This window comes from Vespa mandarinia, chromosome 2 (assembly GCF_050613455.1).
Source record: "Vespa mandarinia isolate Hongniang chromosome 2, ASM5061345v1, whole genome shotgun sequence".
Taxonomy (NCBI): Eukaryota; Metazoa; Arthropoda; class Insecta; order Hymenoptera; family Vespidae; genus Vespa; species Vespa mandarinia.
The window spans coordinates 16,462,221-16,476,592 of NC_140811.1; the positions used below are offsets into that span (position 1 = coordinate 16,462,221).

Consider the following 14,372-nt stretch of genomic DNA (forward strand, 5'->3'; position numbering starts at 1 on the left):
ATCCCCCATACTTGCTACCGTAAATGCAATAACGCCGCCTACATGCGTTTTATATAACGCCTAATTATTGAAAACGCGCACGTGAAAGTATGAGTCGGTAAAGTAGAATTCTAAGTCTGGAATTCTATTTTATAGTACATCTCATCGTTACGTTACAAATATATAAATAATCTTAACTATTTTTATATCATAGAAAGGTTTATTGATATTAGAAAAACACAATCTAAGCTTTTACCATATATATTATTGATATTCAAAATAAAAAAATATAATTTACAATTATTACAAAATTCAATCATAATATTCTATATTAATATACAAAATATTTTATATTAATGTATAATACGATAATTATTTATAATAATTTATTAAATTAAAATTGTTAAATTAATACTTATAGATAGATTAATATTCTTTTCTCCATGTTTTTTCGATGTTAATTATATACCACTCACTTAATTAAACGGAAGAGAAAAGATATCATTCATATGTAATACATACACGCGGTGAATAACAATTATGCTTCTCAAATATTATTTACTAATGAATCCATATCTACATCTAATATATCTGAAGGTAAAATCATTTCTTCAGAAGTATCATTATTTGTAACAGAATTATTTTTGGCTGCATCCAATGTCTGGCTGGATTCAACGTTTGGCTTTTCTTTGGATTGCATATCTACAGTATCTTTGGATCTAAAAAAAAAATATAAAATTTATTATATTCAAACTTAAATAAATAAAAATTTAAACTATTACTTTTTATTCTTTAGCATAATTCTTACGTTTGTATATTATCCATAGTATCATTAGGTAAGTCGAACAATATTTTGATATTTTCAATATTACTTTCTGTTATTTCTTGATCAGATGTCAACAAGTTTGTTACTTCAATATCAACAGGCGGCAATGGTTTTTCTGGATTTAATGCACGATATGATAGCATATTAAACGCATTTTGTTTCATGGGATTTGGAACACATCCAGGCATAAATTTTTTAATGGAAGAATTACTGTTGATTATTTATAATTATTAAGTAAAAATAATTTAATTAAGCAAATAAAAAAATTATTAATAAAATTTATAAGGTTTTTCAAAAATGTGACTTACTTTGTATCAATTAACATAAAAGCATCTAATAAATCATCTACAATTTTATTTTGTTTTTTTGATAACTTTTTAACGAAAGATTTTAAAGGTTTGAATTCTATTCTTCTTATATCTTCCGCAAATGGTAGTATGATCTCTACAAAACACTGAAATAAGATAAAATATAAATATAAAAATTTAAAAATTAGAATACAAAGAATAATATTACGAAGTACGATAAACAATGTTTTATTTTACCCAAGGTTCATCTGGAATATTAATACGTGGAAATAGTGCTACTATATTTGGATTTGAGTTATTTCTATATACTTTTCTAACAATAGCAACAACATCTTTATTAATCATAGCTTGCATTAAATTATAAAATTGTGGTGCTGCGTTCTAAAATATAGAAAAATTTTTACATAATTAAATGAAACTTTTCTTACAACTTTATTCATTAGAATAAAAATTAGTTGATCTTTTATATTATAATTTGGTCACAATATTTCTCATTTAAATTATATGCAATACCTTATCAGCAGGCAAAATTATGTGATTACTGGTACTGCTACACCAATATTGAATGTCAACATGATTTTTCTTTGTAAAGTACAAAAATTTATAACTTTTAGGGCCACTTTTATACAGCATAGCCTCTTCATCTTCCTCTATTATATAAATTAAATATTTTCGTTAGAAAAGATGATGTAACACAAATTTCTAATGCATACATTAAATACAACAAATTATTTACTTGAAAATGGTATAAAAACACCACCATATATATAACCATGTATTATATGTTTCGAATTATGAAATTCCCTTTGTCTATCTTGGTATTCTTTAACACGTTCCACTTTTACAGGTTTATTAGGCTCTATTGTTTTACTTTGCGAAGTTTCATTAGTCATATTTTCCCATGATGGAAATCTTGATTCCTTTGTTACCTAAAATAGAATTATCAGAATGTCGTAAATAATTACCATTAAATTTTAATAACCGTAGTACTCATAAAGTAAATAAAAAATTCTTAATAATAAATTTTCTAATCTATAATTATTATTATTGTATACATTACCTTGACAAATGATTTAATTGGTATTTTTACATCAAGTAATTCTAATAAGCACGTCCATGGTAAAAGCCTAGACTGTGTTTTTCTAATAAACTTTACATCATCAAGTGCTTGATTAACTCTCTTGTATTTCCCATTAGCCTGCCATAAATCCACAATATAAATATTACATGAAACACTAACATTAAGAAATCAAAAGTACAAAGGATATAAGTAATACTGTTATAACTATTTTATGTATATATATACATATACATATATATATATATATATATATATATATATATTCGTAATAAAATATAATACTTGTTTGTAAATATCGAGAATGAGATTTTCACTGGATGTAATGGTGTTTTGAGGTTTATTAAATAATGGTTCTAAGCCACTGGAAAAATATAGAAAATAAGAAATAATGCACTGAATACAAAAGTATATAAAATTAAATAAATGCTAATACTATACATAGCTAGTAATGTAATTTCTTGGTCTTTTAATGCTGGTATTATATCACTTATGTCAAAATCAGTTATTTTTGATACTTCCTTAAAATCAGAAAATAAAACTATTTTTTTATTTGTTTTATCTCTGCAAAAGAAAATAAAAATAAAAATATATATTGTTTTTTTAATATATTATTATTTTATACACACACGCCACACACACACACACACACACATTTGTAATTATACTTACACACATTCACGTTTAACATAATCAATAGCAACATAAAGAGCTTTTATCCAATTTGATATACAATCTGTAAGTTCCAGATTTGAAACAATCTTTATCAAGTTCCAATTTGGTACTTGCATGCTATGAACTTCTTGAATATTTTTGAAATCAAGTCTATTGAATGAGATAGTTGAACCTGATAATATCAAACCAATTTCATCTTTTGGTCGATAAAATATCTAAAAATATAATTTTTATTAATTAGATTGTAAATTATGATATAACAATATCTAATTATTATATTTATATACCTTCCTTTCTATTAAACGCCGAGTAATAACTTTTGCTTTGTCCAACAGAAAAGAATTAGATAGAGAATCCTTTGATGATACACCCACATCAATTACAAATATCAATGATTCCTAATACATGTTATAATAATAACAATTTTTAATATTATAATAATATAATTCAACATAACATGACATGACATGATATATTTAACCAAATAAATATACTAATAATAAATTATAAAAATGAACCTTTTTGTTAGCCATTTTGGATGTTTTTTATTAATTTACTTTAACCCAAATTAATTTTCATCCAAAAAAAACTTTTCGAATAACTAGATATTCAAAATATTAAAATGTTTTTGAATATATTTCAAATTTTAATTTTCATTCAATATGCGAATTATCATATATATACAAATTCCAAGATCGATCAATATTACTCAACTCTATGAATTTCAGGGAAAATAATCGAAGCGCTACGTAGTAGTAAATTGTGAAACTATTATCCTTAAACAAGCGTATCTATAATGATATAATAATAACAATGTAAATGTAAGAGTATCATAAAATGTTGAGTTGAGAGATAATGTAGATATCAATAATTTTGAACTTGGATTACGTTGTAATAGCTAAATTATTTCCGTTATATTTAAAATTCGAGATTCTTGGATTTATTTGACTATAGTAGTACAAGTGTAATCCTTAATAAGATTTATATTTAATTTAAAAAATTTTTTTTCTTCAATAGTTCCTAAATAAAAAATTATTTCTTATTTTCAAAATCAAAAATGATAGTTCCTAAATATCTATTTTAATAGTAATAAAGTACTTCAATGGCAAAAGTTCGTAAGTCCATATTCTAAATTATATCAATCTTTAAATTAATTTTATGAAGAATTAATATTAATAGTACAATATGAATATTATAACAGAGGATGATAAATTTGTCCCATTACATTTTGTATTTTGTAATTTTTATGGTGAAGATACATGTTTTTGTTGGAACGATGATAAATTTGTTATGTTTCCATACATACAAGAAAAATATACATCTTTGCTGCCAGTTTTGATTGCACCGAGGCAAATAAAAACTATACAATGTTTTTCCAATAGAGTTTTCTTTACATGTTTACCCCATGGTGTATATAAACTTTCAAGAGATAGAAGATTCAGTGTATTAAGTAAAAGTGCTATAAGTATTGGTTCCATATTTTTTGAGATACTTAAGACAAAGGATGATCACTTATATTTGGAAAATAAACAGAACAAATCGAGTAAGATATTACTCCATTTGCCACTCATGTCAAAACAACTAGAAGAATTATGTACTTTTCCTTTGAACATGGAAAATTCAGAACATGAATTTAGAAACATATTACTAGATGAAATTGATATGGTAGATAATTTATGTTTGATTGGTAATGGTAAAAAGTTATTTACTTTAACAAAAGAAGTAATTCATTTAATTCATAGTTGTGATAATAAAATAATAAACATTGTACCTATACAAAATGACAAAAAGATTAATGGATTAGTACTTATAACAAATACAGATGCAATTATCATTGTGCATTCAAAAAATAATATATTACGCTATAAAAAACTTTATCTAGGAGTAAATGTTAAAACCCTTTGCGCAGGACTTAATCATCAATGTAGCGATAAAATATGGATTGTTTATTCCGATGAATCCAAATTGTATTACATGATAATGACACTTTCTACCGAAATATATAAGAAAGTAAAAATAGAAGAAAAAAATTTTATTTGCCTGCAATATTATGAAAAAGATAAATTTGTAGGTCTAACTAAAACAAAAGAACTTCATGAATTATCCATTAATACAATAGAAAATTGTGTAAATGAAGAAATTTCCAAAGATGATTTTATAAATCTTCATAAAGATATGTTAAAAGGTACAGATTTAATTGTTGAACAAATCTATGAAAGAGCAAAAGAATTAGAATTGTGGAATAAAATACTTCTTACTGAAGAAGATAAACTTTATAGAATAAATCTTTATGCTTGCAGAAAGAAAATACAAATGTATCCTAAAATGACAGTATATAGAATAGCAAAACAATTATTTCTTAATATAGATTTTCAAGAAAATTTACCAAAAAATGTTTATATTGTTTGTTTCTTAGTATCCAATCATGAAACAACTTTCTCTATCAAAGAAATAGTAAATAATGAAACTTCAATCGATTTACCTATAGTAACAAAAAAATTATTTAATTCTTTACAAATCAGAATGGATTTAGTAACAATCATAAACGTAGAACAACCATGGTTTCTTATAAAAGATTTTGTAACAGATCCAGTTATAGAGAAGAAAAAGAAACAAAAAGAAATGCAAATTAAGAGAGATAAAACAAATTTTATAAATGCTAAAATAAATCTTATAAGGAATTTAATGTTGACAAAAAACTTAACTATGAAGAAATTATCAGAGATGAAAAAGAAGATAAGAAAAGAAATATGTGACTTTTAATTTAATAATGTAAGCAATCATTTCATAACATAAAATGTCTTATGTTATTACTATCACAATTTTTTAAAAAAGTTTATAAAATCGTTTATGTAATTAAGGTACATTATCATTTATCTATAAGAACACAAGTAAACTTATTAATAAATATAATAAATATGTTTAAATTTTTTCAGAACTGGGCATTTCTATTATACTTCCAATACTGCAACTGGAACTCTTTGGTTGTTTCACAGAATTTCTAAAACTATTTTGTATTCTGGGACCACCAAGTCGATCTTGAAGTGTATCTAATGATTTAGCACTTTTCTTCGAACCATTAGCACTACGATCTTCTTGTTCATCGTTTTTATTGGAACGACGTTGTAGAATTTTGGTAACACAGACTTTAAAGTTTTCTGAGAATATACCATAAAGAATAGGATTGACCACTGTATTCAATTGAGCTGTAATAAGTGCCCAAATGAAATGATGCGATCTCATGAAAAAATCAGTTTGTTTAGGTGGTCTCTGAGCATCAATGAAAAGCAAGAGAGCGATGATCGTTATTGGCAACCACATGACTAAAACGGCAACTACGTTTAATAATAAAATCCGCATGACACGTATATGCTTGTGAAGACGGACTTCCTCGTGTTGTGACATACTACCAGTTCTACCAGTACGTTCTATAACTGATGATGTAGATAATTTTCTTCCAACCCATGGTATTAATGATCCTACCACCGATAATTCCGAATCTCTTCTGTTTCCTTTACCAGTTGTTAAGTCCTATAAGATATAAAATTTATCAAATTAAATTAAAAAGATTTAGCAATTTGTTAAGACTTAATATACCAACTTGAGCTACACAAGGTACAGCCCATCTATCTCGCGTATTAAGAATCTTTTTAAATATCTGTTGATAGTGATACACCAAAAGACTCATTGGTAACAGACAAGTAAACGTGAGTGTTACTATAGTAAAAATAAGTGATATTTTCACCATTGATTTTTGTGGAAAGACAAGAGTACATATTTTAACACCACCCGAGACTGCCTGTAATAATTAAACGAAAATACAACTTCAATATAGTTTTTATATAAGTATAATAATTGGACAATAATACGATAATGTAATCGGACATTTACCCTTGGCTTAAACCAAATTGTAACAGGAAGAAAGACAAAAAAAGCGACGATCCATGTTGTTAAACAAATAAAGAGCACTCTTTGATTAGTTAGGATGCTTCTATATGGTGCTACTGCTAAACATTTGTGTCTGTCTATTGATATAACTGTGAGCGTCCATAAAAGTACGAAGCCACATACGTACTGAAATAAAACAAAAGAAAGCAAAGATTGATATTAAATCAATTTTAATTATCAGCCTTAGTTTCGTGTTGTTAAATGTCATCTAGCGGAATTAGTTTTCAAAATAGGAACATTACTTTCGTTATACACACGTTAGCGGCTACGAATGAGTATTTATAGTCACCCTTCATAAACAGGTGTGACCTTGATCTGTAAGGGTGAGAGGTGTATTGTGTCACAGTAATACACCTCTCGTCTGCCAACTAAAAATATACTTCTACATATAGTTGCTGTTAATTTCAACTTACATAAAAAAATGACACGTTAAACTTTCATTATTATTATTTTAATTCTTACTGTAACATCGAGCGTATTTTATTCTAATCGTTAAAAAGATAAAAAATTTGTATATATAAAAAATATTATGTTTAAGAGAATCGACATTTTTATGTTTAGATAATTATAAGATTAGATAATTAAATCTAAAAAAGGATTAAAATTTTGATAATTTAGATAATGAAATTATTAAATGAGAGAGAAAGAGAAAGAGAGAGTAATTTTCTAAACGAATGAAAAAAAGTATAACGATTTTTGATATATCTTTCTTAAAAATGTAATATATGATCCTAAAAAACAAATAAAATCACATTTTACTTTTCACAGGAGCATTGACTCTTGCGATTCTTATCATTGTAGTGACAAGAAGAGATTTGTGAGCAATGATAATAGCAGATAGGGAGAAAAGAAGTAGAATTACCTCGGAATATGGTAATAATGCGCAAACTACGTCACCGAGTTCCCAAGATTGCGTCAATCTGGTGTAAGCAACCACTGGGATACCAAGAGCAAACAATAGATCCGCTGCAGCCAAGTTCACTAGGCACAAGTTCGTGGGCGTTCTAATCTCCTTGTACCTGAGCACGCAAACGGCCATTCCAACATTGACAATGATTGCTGCGAAGAACGTAATGAGAAGTACTGTCACCTGAAGAAAGAAAAAAAGAGAACTCCCTTTTTTTTCTTTGTTTTCCTATTTACTAGGTCGATATGGATCACATGAATTTTTAGTAATATTTATTTTGTATATTTTTATCCTATATCGTACCTCTACAACAGCTGCTTCGTACCTTTCACCGAACTGACTATAATAAGAAAAATGATATTTGCTGCCATATTCGTTCTTCCCCCATCGGTAGGACGAATTCATATTTGTCTTCTTTTCCTCCTTCTCTCTCTCTTTTGTCAAATTTTCTTGATACCTACTACATCTGTCATTCTTTTTGCAGAACAATCTACCTTCATAATTTACAAAAGATTTTTTCCATCTATGCTGCAATAAATGAAGAAGAGAAAAAATAAAAAAAGAGATATATTTGTTATTAATTAACAATCTATCAAGTTCATCAATTAGGTTCATTTTCGAAGCTTATCAATATGCAAGCTTGCAAGAAGAGGGTTCTCGATGAAAGACTTTTTTATTGGCCTTCGAGGTATTTTTAAAAGTAATTACTCTTAAATCCATGAGATGAAAGTTCGACCTTCGAACTAAATATCTACAATAGAGAAAAAAAGACAAGATGTCTACCATCAGGGTCATGGTTTATCTGAAGAAGCTATACCACGTCCTTCCAATTTACTATGCTTTCGTTCTAAGCTTATTAAGTTATTATTAGATACTAACACGCGACAATATCTATGTATGCTTGACTTTACTTTTCTTAGACACTACGATATATTCACTTGGTGCTCTATTTACGAGTTTATATATCGCAAACATTTATTTTACCTATCGGTATAGTACCTTAGCAAATATAATTTTCCCTTTATATATATATATATATATATATATATATATATATATATATATATATATATAACAGAATATATGTATATATATATTCTGTTATTTTCATTTAAGGTAACAAGAAATTCGTTTTCCGACATAAAAGTCAATCCTCTCCCTTTTTGATTAAGAACAAAAAGCTTGGAGAAGCAAGAAGAAAATCGTTCGGTAATAAATCTGCAAAAGGAATCTCGTAAAAGCTTTTTTTAATATCCGATAGAAACGATTTTCGACGAAATCGAAGCTTCATTCCTCTTCAACAAATTGTCGTTTACTTCTTGGTATTAACTCTATAATTTAGACGCACCCCCGCACATACGTATAGATATCTATTCTTGTTTATCTTACCGCAAACGACTAACTAGACATTTAAACCGGTAAACATTGCTTCGAAGATTTATCACCGTTAAGAAATCCGTATGCATCACTGATTCTCGCTTTTCTTTACCTATATCATCAAATTTGAGATCTTCGTCTATCATTCGTTCGATCTTTAGTAAATATATCAATTTTACATTTTATATACATTCATAGAGAAATATTATAATTAGTCGACTTATTAATATTATAATGAAGTTTTAAGCTTTTTTAATTTAAAAAAAAAACAGACAAACAAGAAAAAGAAATGATCTCAGATGAAATAGTTGCGCAAGAGTCATATTTTAAACCTTTAATTTCTATATAAAATTAAAGTTGTCATTTTATCGAAGTATGAACTATGGAAATGTGACAAGGTGATTGACCCTAATGCTTTTAATTAACTTTCATAAAGAAAATGTCCTTTGGTTGAATTTCAAAAAGAAATATATATATATGTATGTACATAAATTGCGTTATTAAGAATTCATCATTGCGTGATGGTTGCATGATTAAAACGGTATGAGACATCGACAAGTTTATTGAATAGTAAATTTCTCGCGTTATTTCATTAATAGCTCGAATGGCGGGAATCAAAGGCGCCATTTTGCAATTTACAATAACGATGTTAAAATGAAAAAAATTGTTATTTAAATTGTTATAAAATGAATAGAACATTTAACTATATCGTCGGATAATAAAAGATAATTTAGTTCATTAAATGCTTTTAGAAGAAAATGTAATTACTTTATCGAATGATAATTAAACGTCAATTAGATGAGAGAGGGATAAGTAATTATTCCTAATACGAATTGACAATTATTATTCTACGCCTATGTTATTTGCTCGTATCATTGCCGTGCGATAAGTGATTACGATTTTCTATATCTCTGCATATATGTTCTCACATTAAGACTACAAATATATACTTTATTTTATTACCATAATGTAAATCTTGTCGAAACATTTAAGCTTAGCTTCGTACATCGTTGTTAATTAATTACATGCGAAATTGAAATTAAAAACGAGAAAGATTCTTAAAAAAAAAAAAAAAAAAAAAAATTTCTTTTCATTACCATTTACCTCTTTGAATTACTTCATCCGTAAATTTCTATGAAACATGTAATCAAAGTATGTACATCGATCATGAATCCTGTTTTATTTTTTAACATGAATACACCAAAAAAGCATCAACTTTTGTAATTAATAGAGTGTAAAACCATCATGTATCTATGTGTATTCCTTACATCTAGGCTCTTTCTTTATACATTTGTACAGACACGCTAAGTAATTAATCACTGGTAATCAAGCCATGTGTTCGTTCGCCATCTTTCTTTTTCTTTCTAAGCGGACTTTGAAAAATCGATCCTTATACAAAAAAGAGATATCTACTTTTGTAAACCAGGAAGATTCTTGCCTTTTTTTTGTTTTAATATTTAAACTATTCATCTATTGCTACGATGAAATAATAATAATATACATATAAATATAAATAACTTCAATTCTTCATTAAATGTGCCCAATTTTTAAAAAGATATAATAAATGATCCTTGAATTTTTGTTAATTTTTGAAACTGATCGATCGATGGTCGACGTTTTTTGCTTCGAAATAACAAACTAAAAACTTCATATGTTATTAAACTCCGATTCTATTAAAATTGTTTTGAAGGACAATAAGAAAAATTGATTTTCTAATAGTAGAATAAAAAAAATAATATATTCAGTTTGATACGAAGATTAGTTAACGATTTTCTATAAAAATAACAATGATAGTTCACTTGCGGTATTGCGTATCCCGATCTGGGGGTTAATAAACGACTTTATTGCAATTCAACGTTCTGACGTTGCTTTCACGATTTATGTACGTACATACATCTTTCCTCCTTTAACCAACGAAAATAGATATCGCGTTGAACTTGAGAAATCTTGTCTTTCTACTCTTATTCTCTTCGAAGTCGAACGTTTCTCATTAAAATTTGTATGAAAACGTATAGATCGTACCTTAAGATATTAAGTCGGTGTAGTAGTTCAAACGAATTTATGTCCTCTTGTAAGAAAAAATAAATTTCTTTTATATCATCTAAATATTAATATTTTTCTAATATTTAATATGACACTTCAAGATATTACGAGGATTTTAAATTTCCCGCCAATTAAAAAATTCAAATACCGATAGTCCTTTGTCAAACGGATGATTATTAAATTTTACACTTTATTTAATTGATCTTAAATATAATGAATTAATTAATATCAATATAAGGATATAAAAATTGTTGAAAAACACAATCAACCAAAAGATACAATGAACGTTACGAGTGTCTCTAACGAACGCTTTTCACTGACTGACCAACTTCGAGCCACCATCGTTCGTAGGGTGAGCTTCTGCTTCGAAGAAAAGCTTTATAAAATATGCCGCGCAAGTCATTGCTGTACCTTGAAGACAGTAATGTCACAAATATCATTGGACTCTTTTTAATGACAATAGCGTATATAGTTGATTGTTTTTTCTGAACAAAAATACCGCGGAAATTTAAATACAATCAAATCAAACGAACTTTTATATGAACTTTCAATGATCGCTCGTTACTTATACACATCGTTAACAATAATCAAATCGATGGTTGAAGTAATTGTTTTATTTTTATATTACAGACCGGATAGATTTTTTTCTTTTGTTTATGTTTGAGAACATATTTCTATTGAATCGGAACAATATAAGATTTGTCAAAAACATGCATAAGTACTATCTATTATTGCATGTCGCATGTAGCAACATTTTAATGATTAACTATGGAAGATCACAAATTTCTTTTTACTTAAACCGATTTGTACAGATCGCGTTGTTTGTCATTTTTGTCTTTATACGCATATTATGCGTGTATGTGTGTGTGTATATATGCATGTATATATGTGTACATACACGAACACGCCGCACGCACTCACACACGCACACACACATACACATGTATAGAAAGTATAAGAGAAAAAGTGAGTAAAAATCGGCTTCTTATTTTTTTGTAAATAGTATGTAATAACACTTCCCCGACATAACTATGTTTAACTAAAGCTCATTACATTGTCATAAAGTGCTACATACAATGTATTAAAAATAACGAACACACACACATACACACGCGCGCACACATATATATGTATTATATACAATAAACATGCAATAGATAGTACAGAAAACTAAGTAAAAGATCATGATGTAATCTCGTAAAAATATATAAAATCTTAATAGGTTTAACATCTCTGTAAACATATTTTTATATCACTAAGTACGATTTATCTTTTTATATTTTAGCAAATGCATCAGTATCAATGTTTTAATTATCTGATAGACGATTAGAAAATAATGCAATTGCTAAAACATTTTACAAATGTGTGTTATAATATTTCTGGTCGTGTAAGATGTGCACTGTAACTCTTTGAAGCTTATTATATGAGGTTTATATACAATCCTACTCATATATCAACAGCAATATAATGTATATTTACTGCTAAAATAGCACCTTATATGTACCCCCTCCAACTTAATACTTGAGGAGAGAATTTCTCCAATAAGACTGACCGAGTTATTCTATTTATAAATTTCAACAAGAAAAATAAATTTTTATTATTATATGTGAAACAACTTCAATGTAATACTATGACTATCGTCATGCTTCAAAGAGTTATATGTAATATTTTTCAATATGCACACACTGAGTTGACTTTCATACTTTTACAATATAAATCTAGTATAGAGTATATAAAATAGTTTATAAGTATAGAAACAGAATCAGAATTAAAAATGGTTATTACATGATAAGTTGAAATAATATCAAATTTAATGAAATTGCTACTATCATTGTTGTTATAATTATTAATTTTGGATGAAGAAAAACACATGCGTATATTGTATCGATAAAACGCACCTAAAAATTTACTTATAGAAGCATTTATAAATCGATATTAATTTATCGCATTTGTAACAAATTGTAAATTCAATTAATCTTTGATATTTCTGAAAATCTTTCAGAACACAAATAAAATATTTATAAACTTAAAAAAATATTTCTCTCTCTATTTCGCAAAATGATTTCGATTTATATATAAGATAAGTACAACTGTATTTGTTAAAAAACAAAATAAAATAAAATAAAATAAAATAAAATAAAATAAAATAAAATAAAATAAAATAAAATAAAATGAGTATAAATACTAAAATAATATCATTAAAATAATGTCACAAACATTCCTTCAATATTTCATGAATTGACAATGTGAAAATTAATTTTAATGATCTTTTCATGCATATATTCATGGCCATATAAGTACTTCTATTTGTATCTGGTATACAAATTATAATCAAAAAGAGATGTACCCACAACCAATATTAATTATTCTTATTTAATTTCAAAAATAAATTAATTATTAAAATTTTGAACGATAAAAATTGTACTATATTAAATATATGGCAGTTTCTATAATTATATTATTTAAAAAAATTAAAGTAAATAGCAAAAATAAAATAGATTCTTAAAATCAAACAGTATTTCGCTCTACATTACTTTTCTATTAAACAAACTTAAGATATTATTTTTTTTTTATTTTAACAATTGGGAGATATGTTTAGAAATTGCTTTCGTTATTAATTCAGGAATAATGTAATCCGAGTCTTATTTTTTTTTTCTATATTGCAATATAAATTATAGAAGTGAAGAAATATATTTTTATTAATTATTTCTATTATTCATTGTTTGTATATGAAGATTTATTTAGATTGGATTATATTTATACTATTTCATTTTTGCAATTAATTTATAATTCATTAAAATATCTCAAGCATACAATAATTTCATTGATTTATATCTTTTGCAAGTAATACTACCACATTTTTTAGTGATATTTAGTAATAACTTTGAATACGTCTTTTACGTATATGCGTGAAGTGTAACATAATGTTCATAATTCTTCTCTAATGTTAATACACTTGATATATATATACATATTGTGCGAAATTACAAATAAATGTTCGAGGGTTATAAAAAGAAATAGAAAATAAATTAACAGATATATTTTTCAAATGATTACTAAAATATTTTTTAGGGCAACACTTGGTCTAGTAAAGCTGATTAAACAGGTTTATATCTACCAGATATTTTAAGGCACAGAATAAAAATACGATTACATTAATTACGTATCAAATATATCTTTTTACCACTAATTATTTTTAGGGCACCTATTACTCAATGTAAAATATAAAGG

General features: G+C 26.3%; 3 protein-coding genes across 6 annotated transcripts; 1 reads left to right on the forward strand and 2 right to left on the reverse strand.

The window, feature by feature from the left end:
- Nucleotides 1–372: 372 nt before the first annotated feature.
- On the reverse strand, nt 373–3,723 carry LOC118444098 (DNA repair protein Ku80). The gene is made up of 12 exons (XM_035872013.2): nt 3,385–3,723; nt 3,154–3,264; nt 2,864–3,081; nt 2,633–2,755; nt 2,477–2,555; nt 2,174–2,311; nt 1,850–2,042; nt 1,627–1,763; nt 1,351–1,494; nt 1,114–1,259; nt 788–1,015; nt 373–698 (listed from the first exon to the last, which is right to left on the reverse strand). The coding sequence occupies exons 1-12, from the start codon at nt 3,397–3,399 to the stop codon at nt 527–529; spliced, it is 1,704 nt and encodes a 567-aa protein (XP_035727906.1). The 5' UTR covers nt 3,400–3,723; the 3' UTR covers nt 373–526.
- A 105-nt stretch (nt 3,724–3,828) lies between these two features.
- On the forward strand, nt 3,829–5,940 carry LOC118444101 (uncharacterized). Of its 2 annotated transcripts, none has more exons than XR_004838883.2 (2): nt 3,829–5,727; nt 5,803–5,940. XR_004838883.2 is itself a non-coding variant. In XM_035872026.2 (2 exons), exon 1 carries the CDS (start codon nt 4,052–4,054, stop codon nt 5,627–5,629), a length of 1,578 nt encoding a protein of 525 aa, XP_035727919.2. In that variant the 5' UTR covers nt 3,875–4,051; the 3' UTR covers nt 5,630–5,638; nt 5,803–5,940. The 2 variants fall into 2 exon arrangements, 1 of the variants encoding a protein (XP_035727919.2); XM_035872026.2 differs by having other exon boundaries at nt 3,875–5,638.
- On the reverse strand, nt 5,620–9,357 carry LOC118444106 (free fatty acid receptor 4-like). Of its 3 annotated transcripts, none has more exons than XM_085655211.1 (6): nt 8,505–8,637; nt 8,025–8,249; nt 7,677–7,904; nt 6,758–6,940; nt 6,468–6,665; nt 5,625–6,397 (listed from the first exon to the last, which is right to left on the reverse strand). In XM_085655211.1, exons 1-6 carry the CDS (start codon nt 8,514–8,516, stop codon nt 5,789–5,791), a joined length of 1,455 nt encoding a protein of 484 aa, XP_085511337.1. In that variant the 5' UTR covers nt 8,517–8,637; the 3' UTR covers nt 5,625–5,788. The 3 variants fall into 3 exon arrangements, with proteins under 3 accessions (XP_085511338.1, XP_085511337.1, XP_085511340.1); XM_085655214.1 differs by lacking the exon at nt 8,505–8,637 and adding an exon at nt 9,111–9,357 and having other exon boundaries at nt 5,626–6,397; nt 8,025–8,244; XM_085655212.1 differs by lacking the exon at nt 6,758–6,940 and having other exon boundaries at nt 5,620–6,397.
- Between the last annotated feature and the right edge of the window lie 5,015 nt (nt 9,358–14,372).